Raw genomic sequence first — 16,502 nt, 5'->3', positions numbered from 1 at the left:
TGCAAAATGATAATTAAAAATATAATCAATATCGTCATAGATGTAGCTTCTATGAAACCCAAAAAAGGCAATTTAAAGTATTCCTGTCCCCACTCCTTCAATGAGAGTTTATAGTTATTAAGCTTTTTATCCAAGAAACTTCTGGATTTTCCTAGTAAGTGTGAACTAGTGAATCCCTGTAAATCCTTAGCAAATTGTCAGGAATTTACTAAGTAGATAATAAATTAATAGAACTTTATTTTTTATTATTTATTTGTCCCGAGGGCGAAATATGCTTTTTCAGAAGCTCAATAACAAGTAATGTTATGACAAACAGCAAATCCCTCTCAAATGTATACCAGATTGACTGAAAAGAAAAAAAAAAATAAGAAAAAAAAGAAAACTAGAAAAAGAGAACTTCTAACTTGACAGTTACAGTCGCAGTGAGGCATTATGCAGATGTTATGCCATTGGGATAAAGGAGCCCCAGTAGCATTTCTTGATGAACTGCTTTGTTGAATAATATTTTGTCTGAAAGTCCTCAGTGTTAGTGTGTCAGAGAGAATGGTATATAATGGTATTCAGTTTTGTTTTCATTCTTTTGCTGCTGCATCCAGAGGATTAAGAATGCCTCCCATTATTGAGCCTGTTTTTTCAATAAGCTGTTGATTCTGTGTAGAAAATCTTCACCACAGAGATGAAGAAGATGTAAAACATGACATTACCCATATTAAAGGAAAACCGTTTCCTGCCCTTCCCTTTCTTCAACAGTTCCTCTGTGTTATGAGACCAGTCAAGCCTGTCATCAATGTAGACTCCCTAGTGTTTGTAGCAATACAACACCTCTACATCCCCTCTCTAAATAGTGACTAGATATAGAGGTGATTTAATATAGAAGTCAATAACCAGTTCCTTAGTTTATCTGATGTTAAGTTGTAAGACATTTTTTTTGTCCCAAGAAAAAAAAGTTCTACACCTGACTCCTATACTTGGTCTCAACCCTTATAAGTGCTAAATCATCAGGTAATTTCTGAAAGTGATATGCCCTGTTATATTTATAGTCTGAACTTTACAGAGTGAAGAAACAGGACTATTCTGTGTGGTTATCCACAGTTGCTCATATCCATATCAGAAACACAAACCTTAAGTCTCATAAACTGTGGTCTGCCTGACAGATGGTCCATTATCCAGGATAAATATGCGTATCCACCTGCATATCTCTAAGCGTACCCATTAACAGGGATGTCTGAATTGTACAGAAAGCACTGGAGAAATCAAAAAACATAATCCTCACAGTGCTGCCAGCTTGAGAATGGGCCATATGGAGCAGAAAGATAATTTCATCCTCCAGTCCAGTCTTTGTCAAATAAGCAAACAGCAGTGGGTCCAGGTGTTCTTCCAGAAAAGGACTAATATAGTCCAGGACCAGCCTCTCAAATGTCTTTATGATGTGAGATTTAAGTGCCACTGCATTTTTACAATATTTACTTGCTCTATTTTGAAGGTTTTAATTCTTTATGCTGTGTCCCTCTCAAGCACAGATGTTTTAATTCATAATGGATTTAGGGGGACACCAATGTATAAGCTTTGGAAAAACCATCATGTGCTGGTTTCAAACAGTAGACACAATGCTTTATCTACTTAGTTGTTTCTTTTTATCTAGCTAAACTGGTGCAACAGAAACAGCTTGATGTCAAAAACATATTCTTTTACATTTAAACAAGAAAGTGGTTGTACAGTTACGGTATATGCAGCTTTTAAATCTAGTTATATTATCTTATGTTTTTGCTACAGATAAAAATAACATTATGTTTACTTAAAATTAGATATGTTCTTTATTTCTATTACCAATTGCTAAATATAGCTTTCTGTTAATTTCTCATTTGTTGTTGATTGAAAACTTAATCATTAATGAGTCCCTTAAAATAACAGTTAATTGTAATTTTCCACAGGGAGAGAGAAGTAAATGGTCACTTTTTCCTATTATAAATTACAGTTCAAGAACTACATTTAAAAATGAGATTATTCTTCTATTGGCATAACTGGTACATACCTAACTTTTCTATAGTTTAATGGAACCTTGTGAAACTTAGCTTGATAAAATTGAATCTAATTAAGGCATGTAAGATCATAGTAGAAACAGTTTATTATGTTAGAAATAGTAGATGCCAATAGGAAATTCATTGTTTTTTGAAGTTCTATATTGCTAGGACAGGTAAAGAAATAATCTTACTGTACTATTCATAGATTAAACAACACTAAAAGTGTTTTTATACAATTGAATATCACTAGAATGCCTGCAGATATTTCATTGTAGAAACTGTTTATATTGCTCATAATAGTCCATTACTACTGTTTTCAGCTGCTCTATGTTACTGGAATAAGTGGAGAGTTCACTTTTATGTAATGCAATATACAGTGTTCCTAAGATGTTTGGTACAATTTAATATATCTAAGAAGCCTGTAAATATGTCAAAGTAGAAACAGTTTATAATGCTAGAAGAAATACATCCTAAACTAAGCATTCATTGTTTATAGCACTGCCATATTGCTAGAGCAGATACAGAGCTAACCTTACTGGGTAATTAAGCTATGTAAAACATGCTTTGGCATAACTGAGTACAACTAAGAGACCTGTATGAATGAAGAAAATTGTTCCTGTCACTTTTCTACATTCAGAGTAATGGCAACAGAATTAAAAATTATTTTTTTATTTATTTAAAACACACAATAGATGTTTAATCATATGAGAACACCAGCAAAAACAAAGAATCCATCTTACCTTCTAAGTAAGTCTTCCTTTCTGTCTACAAAGGTATTGCTTCCAGACTTTCTCTTCTCCTAAATACCCTCTGTGGCCACCAGCTCCCCAAACACCCAACACAAAGGCTTGGACACAAGAGAGTTCTTATTATGGGAAACTCTTCTTAGGCAAATGTTTCCCACCACAGCCACAACTACAGTTAAGAACAGTAATAGCAGAGACACAGCAATATTTTGTCTTCTCTCTCTTTCTGTCTCTCTGTCTTGGTCACTGCCTCCACTCCTCCTCACAAGCATTATTCTCCTTCCCCCCAACTCTGGCTCCCATAACAGAGACAGACAGCATCTTTTATGTCCCACCCAGGACCACTTCCAGTGTTCTAAAGCTGTAGTTCAGAACCAGTTCTGGGTGAAATGAGAGTCTGATAAAGTGGGGTTCCCCAGTCCCTGCAGCACCCGTGGCAGTATCCATGGAACCCAAAAGGGCTGAGCCGACAAATTCCAAGTACCACGATGCCCTTTGGGACACCGTGACATTGCTGCAACCCAGGCGGGTTGCCATCTAGCAGTCTGGAGGAGAAAATGCCCTAAGCATACTGTCTTCCTTGGTCCCTCAATCTAGAGGGTGTAGATAAGTAAGTGGGTATGACGGCCATCCATCACACCTCTAACTCCTCTTGCATCTCATTTTCTTTGCCATTCTTCCATTCTACCAGTGTTGCCTCATTAAAAATTGCTCCTTTATTCTAAGTGTAAGAAATCTCTATTGAGAAGTGGCCTGGAAATAGCCTTACAACGACCAGAATCATGTTTTGACAGCAGGTGCAACACTCTAAAACTCGGGAGCCAGCAGATCAAAGTGTCTGCTGGTCTCTCTAATCTAAGCCCAGATACGTCTTTAAAGGGCCACCATCTTTTTCCTGTTTTGGGGCACCAAAACAACCCCTGTTTCTAGATACATTTTGTAGTGCCACTGGTTTCTATTCTTGCTTCTTATGGTATTCTTGAAGAAACCACTTCTGAAGCAAACCTATGTACTATGGGCCTTAGTTCTGATTGACAACATTCATTTTTCACATCACCATGTACAGTAATCCCTCGCTATATCGCGCTTCGACTTTCACGGATTCACTCTATCGCGGATTTTAAATGTAAGCCTATCTAAATATATATCACGGATTTTTCGCTGGTTCGCGGACAATGCCGTCTTTTAATTTATGGTACATGCTTCCTCAGTTTGTTTGCCCAGTTGATTTCATACAAGGGACGCTATTGGCGGATGGCTTAGAAGCTACCCAATCAGAGCATGTATTACATATTAACTAAAACTCCTCAATGATATAAGATATGCATCCCGCGCGGTGCTTGATTGTTTGCTTGTCTCTGCCTCTATCTCACCCTCTCTGACATTCTCTGCGCCTGACGGAGGGGGTGTGAGCAGAGGGGCTGTTTGCACAGAGGCTGTTTGCCTGGTGGATACGGACGCTCCTCTAAGGCCAGAGTTATACTTCACGCGACGCGACACATGCTGCAGCGGATGCTCCTGCTGCGCAAGCGTTGTAGTGTTCATACTTGCGAGCGTACTTTATGTAAATCTGGAAGAATCCACCAGGTGGCAGTGCGAGATATTATCACAGTGAGAACATGTTCGGCTTCTCTGTGTTGTGAATTGCCTAGAACACTTATTAAATTCTGATGACACCTTACCGCAATATCTCTGAAAAGGATGTTTATTGGTTAAATCCATCAATCCAGGGATGTGTCCATTCCAGCAAGCATTGGGCACGAGTGAGAAACAGTCCTTTGACGAGGCCTCAGCTCATTGCAAGGTGAATACAAGCACACACATACACTAGCGTAATTTTAGCGGCACCAAATCCCCAAATCTGCATATCTTTGGAAGGAAACCGGAGCACAGTGTGAAATACAAGCAGGAAATACCGGCAACATAACTCCCTGCAAGACAGCAGTGCTATCGCTCCACCATCGTGACACCCCCATGTGTGTAATTAACAGTATTCATTATTTAAACAAAATTATATGTAAAATGTAACATACACACTTTAATGCATTTTATCATGAAAGTGATATCAAGTATAAATCTAAAGATTCTAAATGTGCAGAGAGTTGGAATATCATACATTTAATTTGTTCAGTGTGGCGATCTATTGCTGCCTTCCGCTGCTGTCAGGTCCAAGAAGCTCGTAGCGATTAAAAACTGGGATGACGTTTACGACGAAATTGCCACTTTAATCACAAAATACACGTTTTCACTGTGTCCTTTATTTTTTTCTCAGTGGCTCAAATATAACGCTATACATTATGTTGCTGTTGTTAAGTTGCAAAAATAAAAAAATAAAAAAGACGACACAAAAGATGGTATGTGAGACTTTTAAAATGTATCGTGTCATTAGGTTCGGGAACTATCTACATGTGACAGAAAGCCTCTATGCAGATCCTACGGGATGAATGCTTCGATGTGGAGAAGCAAAATGCCGACATACAGATGCATTCGTGGTGCTTTTATATTCAAGCGTCGCATATTCCCGATCGTAATGACACCAAAAATTTTAAAAGTCTTACATACCATCTTTTGTGCCGTCTATGTTTTTTTGCAACTTCACATCGGAAACATAATGTATAGCTGTATTTGAGCCACTGAGAAAAATAAAAGACACGGTGAAAACGTATTTTGTGATTAAAGTGGAAATTTCGGCTTTAATCTCGAAATGTCCACTTTAACCTCGTAGTTTACTTTATTATTAAAGCAGACCATCATAAACGTCATCACAGTTTTTAATCGCTGCGAGCTTCTTGGACCTGACAGCAGGTAAAGTAAAAAAAATAGATGGCACAAAAGATGGTATGTGAGACTTTTAAAATGTATCGTGTCATTACGATCGGGAATATGCGTCACTTAAATATATATAACCACCACGAATACATCTGTATGTCGGCATTTTGCTTCACCACTTTGAACCATTCATCAAACAGCAAAGCGTGCACATCGATCCCCGAAGGATCTCCATGGAGGCTTGCTGTCACATGTAGATAGTAAACAGAGATGCTGATTTCACGTTCCGACTTTTAGCACACTGCGCACCCCAACTTTTTGCTGGTACTGAAACTCGTGCACGCGTCGCGTTAATTTCTGAGGACCTGCTCAGAGGACGCGTGAAATGAACGCTGGGAACGCGTGGCAGCCATGATGCGTGCACGTACGCATTCTGAGCGTGAAGTATAAATCGGCCCTTAGAAATGCCGCTTTATCGTGGTGCTTCGGCATATTTAAAAGCACACATATTGATTTTTTGATTGTTTCCTTTAATCTCGCGCTCTCTCTCTCTGACGTTCTCTGCGCCTGACGGAGGAGATGTGAGCAGAGGGGCTGTTTGCACAGAGGCTGTTTGCTTAGAAGATACTGACGCTCCTCTAAAAAATGCCATTTTATTGCATACTTAAAAGCAGACGTATTGATTTTTTGATTGTTTGCTTTTCTTTGCGAGCGCTCTCTCTCTCACTCTGAAATTCTCTGCTCCTGATGCGGGCACTCCTTTGAAGAGAAGATATATTTGCATTCTTTTAATTGTGAGAAAGAAGAAACAAGATCTCTGTCTTGTCATGGAGCACAGTTTAAACTTTTGACTAAAAGGTGTTATTTCATGTCTAGAGGGCTCCAATAATGTTAACAGTGTTGGAGAGTTTATAAGGGCTTAAAATATATAAAAATAACCATACAAACATATTGTTTCTACTTCGCGGATTTTCATCTATCACGGGGGTTCTGGAACGCAACTGTATAGTAAGTGGCTACTTTTGGTCAGTCCCAGGCTCTTTTCTTTACTGTGCCACTTACACATTGCCCTGGGCAACTCACCAAACTTAATTATTAGCACATGAACTTCCTTACATAGAAAAGGCAGACTTAACTGCAATCAATTGTGTCCCTCTGTTCAAAATTATTCGATTAAAATGCAGCAAACAGGAGCCCAGTCCTGTGGTCAAGATATTGAATATCCTTAAACAAATCTGTTGTCTTTTTATATCTCTCCATTATAAAAATAAATCTTGGAAAGCTTGGACGGAGACGAGACGTGAGTTTCTCTAAGGCAAAGCCCTCTAGTGTAAATTAAGGGGATGAGTTTTTAATTACCTTTTACTTGTAGCTTTGCTGTCGATGAGGCCTTCTCTGCGGTAAATTTGATTTCTCCAGCATCCTCAGCCTTTGCAGACTTAAACAGCAAAACAAAAGTCCGTCCTTTCATTGGGAAAACAAAAAAGATATTAAAAACTTAGTTTAAAATCAAAAATAAAAATATAAGAATTTACTGATACAGCAATACCAGGGAGCTGGTATCATATCATGATCTGGTAAATTTGTTTTTCCTGAGTCTTGGGGGATTTTTCTTTAGGTTTTTAAAAGTTATTCCAAAATTCTAAATATATGCAGGTTTGGCTGATTGGTGATACTAAATCGGACTAGTATTAGTGAATCTGATCATGCCCTGTGACACATTTTATGGTGAAATACATGGGGATGCAATAAGTGGGGCATATATCAGGAGATATTGTTCTGCATATTTTCCATTTTTGAGCATGAAAACTTTTCAGTCAATGAAGCTGTAGAACCTGCAGACATCACACATGACTGAAAGAATTTGTTGTCACTTTAAGGTGACATAGTAGCACAGTGGTTAGCACTACTGCCTCACAGATCTAGCTTTGAGGGCTTTAATTCCACACCTTTCCATTGCCTGTGTGAAGCCTGCATGTTCTTCCAACTATTGTGTGGATTTTGTTCCAACGTCACCACAAAAAAAGCAGGTGAGGTTAGTCAGTGATTCCTGCTGCTGAACTTGTCCAGGACTTGTGGCCAGAAGGATAGGATCTGGAATCTTACAACCCTAAACTGCGTTCAGCATAACTGAAAATTTATGTTATTTTAATCATTTTCATTTATCATTAACTAGCAAAATACCCGCGCTTCGCAGCGGAGAAGTAGTGTGTTATGAAAAAGAAAAGGAAACATTTTAAAAATAACATTATCTGATTGTCAATGTAATTCTTCTGTCACTGTTATGAGTGTTGCTGTCATCAAGGATTTGATTATCATTATTTCTTTCAATCAGGTTTGTATTTGGAGGACTTGTTGTTTTGAAGTTACATTCCATATTTGTGAACCGTTGTAAAGATAACCGGTTTCATTCATTTAAGTATTCACTACGCAAATCGCTACTCGTGAATGTAAGATGTTTAACAGGCATTCCTTGTATTAACTTGTGCTAAACGTACCATGGTGTGACGTAAGGGGAGCTGACTGTAAAAAGGCAAGGAGGTGCATATTTTAAACGAAAAGTGAGCAGACAGCGAAGGAGCGGAAAAGTGAGAAGGAAAACTGTTTAAATAAAGAGCTAGGAAGGTGAATGGAAAGAAGCAGCCAATGGTAAAGCAAGGAAGACTTCGTAATAAGGACGGTTGGGTGCACGTAGAAGGTGTAACAGTAAGATTGTTAAGCCTTATGATAATGTTCCCACACAGAAGATTTAGAGAAACGCACTGGGAGAAGTATAATCTGAACCTCTCTACAGTTTCGTTTATTTTCGGGTTGTAATGTTCATCAAATTTACATATCATCTGGTCCAGTGGCGGACTGTGCATTTCACACCTAGGTAGTAGTGCTCCATCTGAATCAACCTGCCCCTCAAAAACTAATTTATGGTTATAAAAACCATCTTAATATGCAGAAATACACTACATCGCAGATAGATAACTCCCGTAGCCACAGTAAATGCCTTTATTGAATAGACAAACCAGGGGTGAACAAGTTCCTTTCTACTGCAGCTACAGCTGCGACACACATAAAAACATCAATAATAACTCATAAACTTGCAATTTATTTAGGAAAAACGCAACATTTTACTCACCAAAAATTCTGATTATTTGTAAACAAAATCCATCCTCCTCTCTTTCCTCAAAAACAGTTCAATTACTCTGTCGTACAGATTATCCGTGCGCTTCAGTTAAATCAAAAAGTCCCTTTCTAATGCCATTGAAGCTAATGCTGAAAGTCGAACCTGCCCTGTCGTATTTCTGGCATAAGTTTTAATTCGCTTTAGGGCTGAAAATGTCCGCTCGACAGAAGCAGTGTACATGGGAATGGTCACCGCCAAATATACCAGTGTGTACAGCTGCCCCATGCTCTCATTCAGATTTTTCTGATAAAGGAAGTCAAGGAGATCAGTGGGAGATTTTCCTGTAAAATTATCCATGGCATACATTACAGTCAGTTCTGTTTTTTGCCGAGACAGATCAAAAACTGCACCGTGGCTCTTGTGTTAAACTGGAGAAGGCTGCATGCGGGAAATTTTTCTTGTATTCCCGAAACTTCTGGTGGTCGAGGAGCGTGACAAACATCAGTTTTTCGTGGTCTTGAAATCTGGTCTGTGTCTGGCAAATAATATTGTCCAGAATCCTGCCATGGAGTTGGTGGTAGTGCGTGCGAGGATCTTACGCTCGGAGCGCCTGCGGGTGCATTCAGTGGCCTCATAGAGTTCCTCATATCGGCTTCTATCCAATCAATTAGCCTGAATACAGTGACGTTGCCGTATACCTGCCTGCTAGAGGGCACTACTGACACCAACTCAAAATCTGATTGGTTGAAGCAACAATTTAATCATCATTTATTCTGTGTTAGAGGGCCTGAACAACGAATTGTGAAGGCCTCTCTGCCTGGCAACAAATGATGGCTGAAATGTGATTGGTTAAATGCTTTAATACGAAAATACATGTCTGGAAGCAGCACAACCATCGGAAAAGCTATGAAAGAAAGCGGACAGACTATTTGGAATTATTTAATAAGCATTCATGGACAAAATATAATTAACATCAGTTTGTGATTCAGATATTTTTTTAGGCCAGCAGAGAAGGCCTTGCAGGCCCTGACGGCCCACCACTCAAGCTCATGGTTAACTCATCAGGTGTTACATCACCGGTCAGCTTACATCACTGGTCAGTGCCTGACACAATTCTCTGCCGCTCTCTCCAATAAGATAAAGGAATAATCTGACCTTAGTGTTTTCTCTACCTCCGGCATTGCAAGTTTTGTTTATAATGTGAACTCGTCCTTCCATGTTCTCCATGACTTCGCCAGGTCTTTAGCATTGAGGCTTTATACCCTGCATCTTCTCATTAAACTTGTATCTCACGAATATCTTGCGCGATCTTGGCTTTGTTTAATTTTAGCTCAGAACCGGCACTTAAAAGTTTCTCTCGCACTTTCGCTGAGGGAGGGTTTCCGCAGTATCTGCACTTATGAATATGCTAAGCACAGTCCTTCACCTGTGAATATTTACCTTATATGGACAGGCACTCAATTACGTGGGAGGCGTGATGATGCGAGACGCAACTCTGCCTCACACGGCGGCCGAGCTGCAGGCTATGGCCGTATACGGTATATGGACGAAAGTAGGTTCCAGTTATGACCGTTATGCGTAGAATTTCAAAATGAAACCTGCCTAACTTTTGTAAGTAAGCTGTAAGGAATGAGCCTGCCAAATTTTAGCCTTCCACCTACATGGGAAGTTGGAGAATTAGTGATGAGTGAGTCAGTGAGTGAGTCAGTCAGTCAGGGCTTTGCCTTTTATTAGTATAGGTAAATCCTTTACCTTTTTATTCTGTTCTTGCATCTGTGGTAACATTTGGTCTGCATTGGAGTGGATGTGTTATCTCATAGGATGGACCTATTTTGAGATGTTTTGTATTCAAGTGAAATTTTGAAGTGATCCAGTCTGGAAAATGGCTGACCTAGGACAGCTTGAATCTAGACATTAAAAAAAATCCCTTTTGCTCAAAAAAAAAAAAAAACTTAAAGCAATTCCCTTTTAGTCACTGCCAAAATACTCCCCTTGTGATACAATTCACTTGTCCCAGTGCTGCTTCCTTCCTGGAAACATTTCTTTTGTTACCGTGTCTATATCTAACATTGTGCAAATTGGTTTCCTTAGAGTTTCAGATTTTAATTTCGGGAACAAAAATAAGTCATGGGGAGTGAAATCACATCACATTTGGCCTAAAACTTTTTGACTAATAACCTAGTGAGCACAGGTGTGCTGTCATGGTGCAGCAATGTGTGCAGGTACACTATCATGGGGTAAAATGCACTCTTCTGACATTTTTCTCTGATGCTTTCCCATAGTCACCTTAGCAGTTTAGTGTAGTGCTGCTAATTAAGAGTCTGTTCGTAGGAAAACTCTGTAGTCTATTAATTTTGAAAAATGCAATCATTGTCGCCTTAATGTTCAATATGCTTTTATTGGATTGAAGAAAGAAAAAAAAAAATCGCCAATGTTAAAAGAGAATATTCTATGAAAATTTTATGTTCTTCCTTTTTATCCATTTTAATGTTTTCATATTACTGTATTTTTGTGTTTTACATACAGTATATGTATGTGTTATATGCTTGTATTACTTATTGTCTTATTTAATTAGTGCCTCCATAACTTTCTTTTTTTGTTGTTGTTTTCATATTGTTGTATATATGTTTATTTTTGTTTATTTTTTTTTATCACTTTTTCTGTTAACTATGTTCACATAAGTTTATGGTATTGTAGTTTGATTATTGAACTACACTCCTGTATACTCACTTGAATATTTTGTATACATTGTTCTTATGTTTCTTTTTTGGTATCATCGCAAAAAATATGACTTTATTTTTATTTTTTTTTAATTTATGTCATATCCCTGCTTATACTATCATTATTATGTATACTTCATTAGATGCAGACATTTTTGTTTTTGTTTGAAGGTTTACTTTGGCAACCAGGTAAAACTAAAGTCATTTATGCACTCTCTATTTTATCTGGTATAAAATAGTCAAATACTCATTGAAACAATATGAATTTGGACCACTGCTGGAAATATTTTAACATCCCTTTTTGCACATAATTATTAAGAGATTAAACATTAAAGTGAGATTTTTTTTTTTTTTTTTTGTAATATGGGGAAGGGCATGCATACAGCATTTAAAGAGTGAGTATTATTTTCATCTCATAGCTATACAGAAATTTATTTTGATTTTGATCAGGGATAGGCTTTGTGGGTATTCATATACTCTTCATACACTATTGACATTTCCATTGCATTCACTTGGAATGCAAGATTCTTTCCAAAGCCCAAATGTACTTTCTGGACAAGTGATATTTTTGAATGATCTTCATAAAAGTGTGTGTGTTTATCATTTTTTGCATGCACTTTAGAGGGATTTCTATCTTTCATTCATTTATTATGGGTTAGGCCTGATTCATAATGGTAATTAAAATTATTTGATTCAGTACTTCAGAAAACAGATTAAAAGAGTAACAAGTAATGATAATGACTGTTTTTTTTATTCTTGTTGGTATTTTCAGAACATGGATTAACATTCTAGACATTTATTGAATTGTTCTTGAATTTCAAATAATGTTTATCAAATTCTGAAATTATTTTCAACACTAAAGATAGTTACAAATAAAAAAATTATATTTCCTTATAACAGATACACTTTGTATGCAGACAAATAAAACTGGTTTTGTTTAAATAATTGTGGGTTTTTGTTCTTTATTGGGTTTCTTTAACAGCACCTTCTTAACTGAATTTTACCTTCTTGTCTCATCCTGATATTTTCTCCAGATTTCAACCTTATATTGTTTTTAAACCACTGGCCTTCCACTTCATCATGAGAAACTTCACAAATGAAAGCTGCACTCTCCTTTTCTGTCACTTCCAGATCTTCAAGTGATTTTACTATTTTAATATCTCTTGCTGTATGGGAAATAAACACGTATATGTCATTCACTGAAGTTGCAGTATAAGGTTTAAAAAATTAATAATAAAATTAAGATGTAACAGTCTATTTAGCCACATTTTAATATTACATAGAGTAATTATTTCAGCATATTTGGAATATATTATATATAAATATAAAATACACTGATGGGTTTTCAGATATATGTTTTCACAATAGTCTAGACATTTTCTAATATTAATCATGCTGTCATTTTGTGTATGGAGTAGCAGGAGAAGGTTACTAATCTAGTCTTACAGGAAAGAAAAAAAAGATGTTATTTCTAATTTGTTAGTAGTTTTGAATGGTGGATCATCATTATTATTTTCTAATGGTAAAGCAAAAGGTTTTATTTTCCAGGAAAAAGTAAAGTTCATTTGTACCATGAACAATGAGCATTGCTGATGTCTTGTCATCAATGACATCACATGTATAAGAGCCCTGGTCTTCTTTGGTACATTTGTGAATCAACAGGATTCTCTTTCTGCCCTGTGAAATAACTGCAAACTTCTTGCTTGGTTTCAAATCCATATCATCCTAGTAGAATAAAAAGAAACAGTTAAGCTAACTAAAAAAAGAGTAAAATTAACTACAATAAAAACCTACACAGACATTGTCATCTGAGTTATTGTTGAACACTACATGCCGAGGGGTACTAGAGTCACTAATGCAATTTACTGTGACTTGCTGGACACCAATGTGAAGCCTGCTATTCGATCCAAGTGGCTGGGACTGCTGTCTCAAGGAGTCCTTTTTCTGCAAGACAATGCCCACCCACAAACTGCTAAGAACACCAAGGCTTGTCTGGAGAAAATGAAGTTTGAGGTATTGCCATATACTCCTATTTCACCAGATTTGGCACCATTTGATTTCCACCTTTTTGGACTGCTAAAAAAACACCTGGGTGGTCGTCGATTCAAGACAGATGACGACATGAAGAAAGCGGTGCACAAGTGGTTGTAAGAACAACAGAAAACCTTTTATTCTGCTGGAATCCAGGCACTTCCAGGCAGGTGGCGCAAGTGCATTGAGAAGAGTGGAGACAACATTGACAAATTACATTATCAGTTTTGTTAAGGTTTGTTCCATTTTCTAATAAATCCCATTTTCTAACTTTAGCTTGACTCCCCCTCATTTAAAGAATTAGAAACAGGAAGACAACTCTTAGAGAGACAGAGATTGATATAAAGAGTAGAGGAGGTCGAGATCATGTGCTAATAGCATGTTACCGCACCTACCACATGACAAACCACCTGGATTGGGACCCGAGTGCAGCAGATGACACCTCAGCACCACACTGGAATAGTGTGTGAGGTTTCTCTACTGTGACTATAGTGTCAATCCTGCCACCAACCCCCAAGTTTTTCCCTGTAAATTGGAGGACCTACTTGCAGGGCTGGATGCAGATTAACATCATACCCAGGACAAAGCAATTACAGGTTATGAGTCTTGCTCAAGGGCCCAACATAGTAGAGTCATTTCTAGCATTTACAGGATTCAAACAGACAACCTTCAATTGCTAGCCCAGATCCCTAGCCTCACAGCCACCACTCCTCCCATATGAAGAATACAGTTAGGTCCATAAATATTTGAACAGAGACAACCTTTTTCTAATTTTGGTTCTGTACATTACCACAATAAATTTTAAATGAAACAACTCAGATGCAGTTGAAGTGCAGACTTTCAGCTTTAATTCAGTGGAGTGAACAAAATGATTGCATAAAAATGTGAGGCAACTAAAGCATTTCTTTAACACAATCCCTTCATTTCAGGGGCTCAAAAGTAATTGGACAAATTAAATAACTGGAAATATAATGTTCATTTCTAATACTTGGTTTAAAACCCTTTGCTGGCAATGACAGCCAGAAGTCTTGAACTCATGGACATCACCAGATGCTGGGTTTCCTCCTTTTTAATGCTCTGCCAGGCCTTTACTGCAGCGGCTTTCAGTTGCTGTTTGTTTGTGGGCCTTTCTGTCCAGTTTAGTCTTCAACAAGTGAAATGAATGCTCAGTTGGGTTAAGTTCAGGTGACTGCATTTAGCTGGATTTGAGCAAACAGTATGTCTCTGAACACCTCAGAATTCATTCGGCTGCTTCTGTCTTGTGTCACATCATCAATAAACACTAGTGCCCCAGTGCCAATGGCAGCCAAGCACGCCCAAGCCATCACACTGCCTCCACTGTGTTTTACAGATGATGTGGTATGCTTTGGATAATGAGCTGTTCCACGCCTTCTCCATACTCTTTTCTTGCCATCATTCTGGTAGAGGTTGATCTTGGTTTCATCTGTCCAAAGAATGTTTTTCCAGAACTGTGCTGGCTTTTTTAGATGTTCTTTAGCAAAGTCCAATCTAGCCTTTCTATTCTTGAGGCTTATGAATGGCTTGCACCTTGAAGTGCACCCTCTGTATTTACTTTCATGCAGTTTTCTCTTTATGGTAGACTCGGATATCGATACGCCTACCCCCTGGAGAGTGTTGTTCACTTGGTTGGCTGTTGTGAAGGGGTTTCTCTTCATCATCGAAATGATTCTGCGATCATCCACCACTGTTTTCATCTGTGGACATCCAGGTTTTTTTGCGTTGGTGAGTTCACCAGTGCTTGCTTTCTTTCTCAGGATGCACCAAACTGTAGATTTTGCCACTCATAATATTGTAGCAATTTCTCTGATGGGTTTTTTCTGTTTTTGCAGCTTAAGGATGGCTTTTTTCACCTACATGGAGAGCTCTTTTGACCGCATGTTGTCTGGTCACAGCAAAATCTTCCACATGCAAGCACCACACCTCAGATCAACTCCAGGCCTTTTATCTGCTTAATTGATAATGACATAACGACGGACTTGCCCACACCTGCCCATGAAATAGCCTTTGAGTCAATTGTCCAATTACTTTTCAGCCCCTGAAATGAAGGGATTGTGTTAAAAAAATGCTTTAGTTGCCTCACATTTTTATGCAATCGTTTTGTTCACCCCACTGAATTAAAGCTGAAAGTCTGCACTTCAACTGCATCTGAGATGTTTCATTTAAAATTTATTGTGGTAATGTACAGAACCAAAATTAGAAAAAAGTTGTCTCTGTCCAAATATTTATGGACCTAACTGTAGCTCTAATAAAAAAGCCTTTGGAAACCACAGCCTTGAGCTTTCTTTAGGTACTGAGAGATACTACAAAAAACAGTTAACCTAAAGTGTTGATCAGCATTCAGAAGAAACCAAGCAGCTCCAGTTTTCAACCCATAAAGAGGATTGCCCTTTCAGCAAAAAGCACAATTTCCCTTCCTGACATAGTGACCTTGAGCAAAATGCTGCTTATAAGGAATAACAGAAATCACAGTGACTTTCAGGCAAATGATATAATATTGTTTCATGGGGTGAAAAAAGGGGAGATATAGTGGCTGTGATCAGTGATTTCTGATAATTCATTGAAGAGGCAGAAAGGAGCAAGAAAGTCATGTGGAATGAGCCAGGGTGGGACAGAACAAGGCGAGGAATGGGGGATCTGTGTGAGTGTTTTAAAGAATGACAAAGAAATAATTTGGAATGTAGGACTCCCAACCAATATGTCTTGAAGAATAAAATATGTCTGATAGTTGTACCTTCTTGTCTAAAATATGTACAATAATGACAAAAATGTTGAAGCAATGATGAAGTGTTGAACTTAGGTGGCTATGATCAGGGTTTGACTGCCTGTAAATCCAAACCATTCAATTCACACTGATGTTACTCAACCAATGTATATAATCAAACCAGTGTAGCACAACAAATGTATATACACTTGCTGACCATTTATTAGGTACACAGTGATAGTACCGGGTTGGACCCCCTTTTGCCTTTAAAACGGACATAATTCTTTGTGGGATAGATTCAACAAGATGCTGGAACATTCCTCAAGGATTTCGGTCCATATTGACATGATAGCATCACGCAGTTTGCAGAGATTT

At 38.0% G+C, this 16,502-nt stretch overlaps 1 protein-coding gene across 8 annotated transcripts in view; it reads right to left on the bottom strand.

Annotated features, from left to right (window-relative positions):
- obscnb (obscurin, cytoskeletal calmodulin and titin-interacting RhoGEF b) overlaps positions 1-16,502 on the bottom strand; it is a 571,330-nt gene that overhangs the window by 391,243 nt on the left and 163,585 nt on the right. For all 8 annotated transcript variants that reach the window (XM_039753252.1, XM_039753258.1, XM_039753256.1 and 5 more), the window contains 3 exons: positions 12,946-13,099; positions 12,379-12,540; positions 6,896-7,000 (listed from right to left, as the gene is read on the bottom strand). In XM_039753252.1, the coding sequence (XP_039609186.1) occupies positions 6,896-7,000; positions 12,379-12,540; positions 12,946-13,099 (421 nt within the window). The remainder of the gene's footprint in view (positions 1-6,895; positions 7,001-12,378; positions 12,541-12,945; positions 13,100-16,502) is intronic.

This window comes from Polypterus senegalus, chromosome 5, assembly GCF_016835505.1.
Source record: "Polypterus senegalus isolate Bchr_013 chromosome 5, ASM1683550v1, whole genome shotgun sequence".
Classification (NCBI taxonomy): domain Eukaryota; kingdom Metazoa; phylum Chordata; class Cladistia; order Polypteriformes; family Polypteridae; genus Polypterus; species Polypterus senegalus.
The sequence above is the reverse complement of the archived record's forward strand: the minus strand, read 5'-3'. Positions and strand labels throughout refer to the sequence as shown.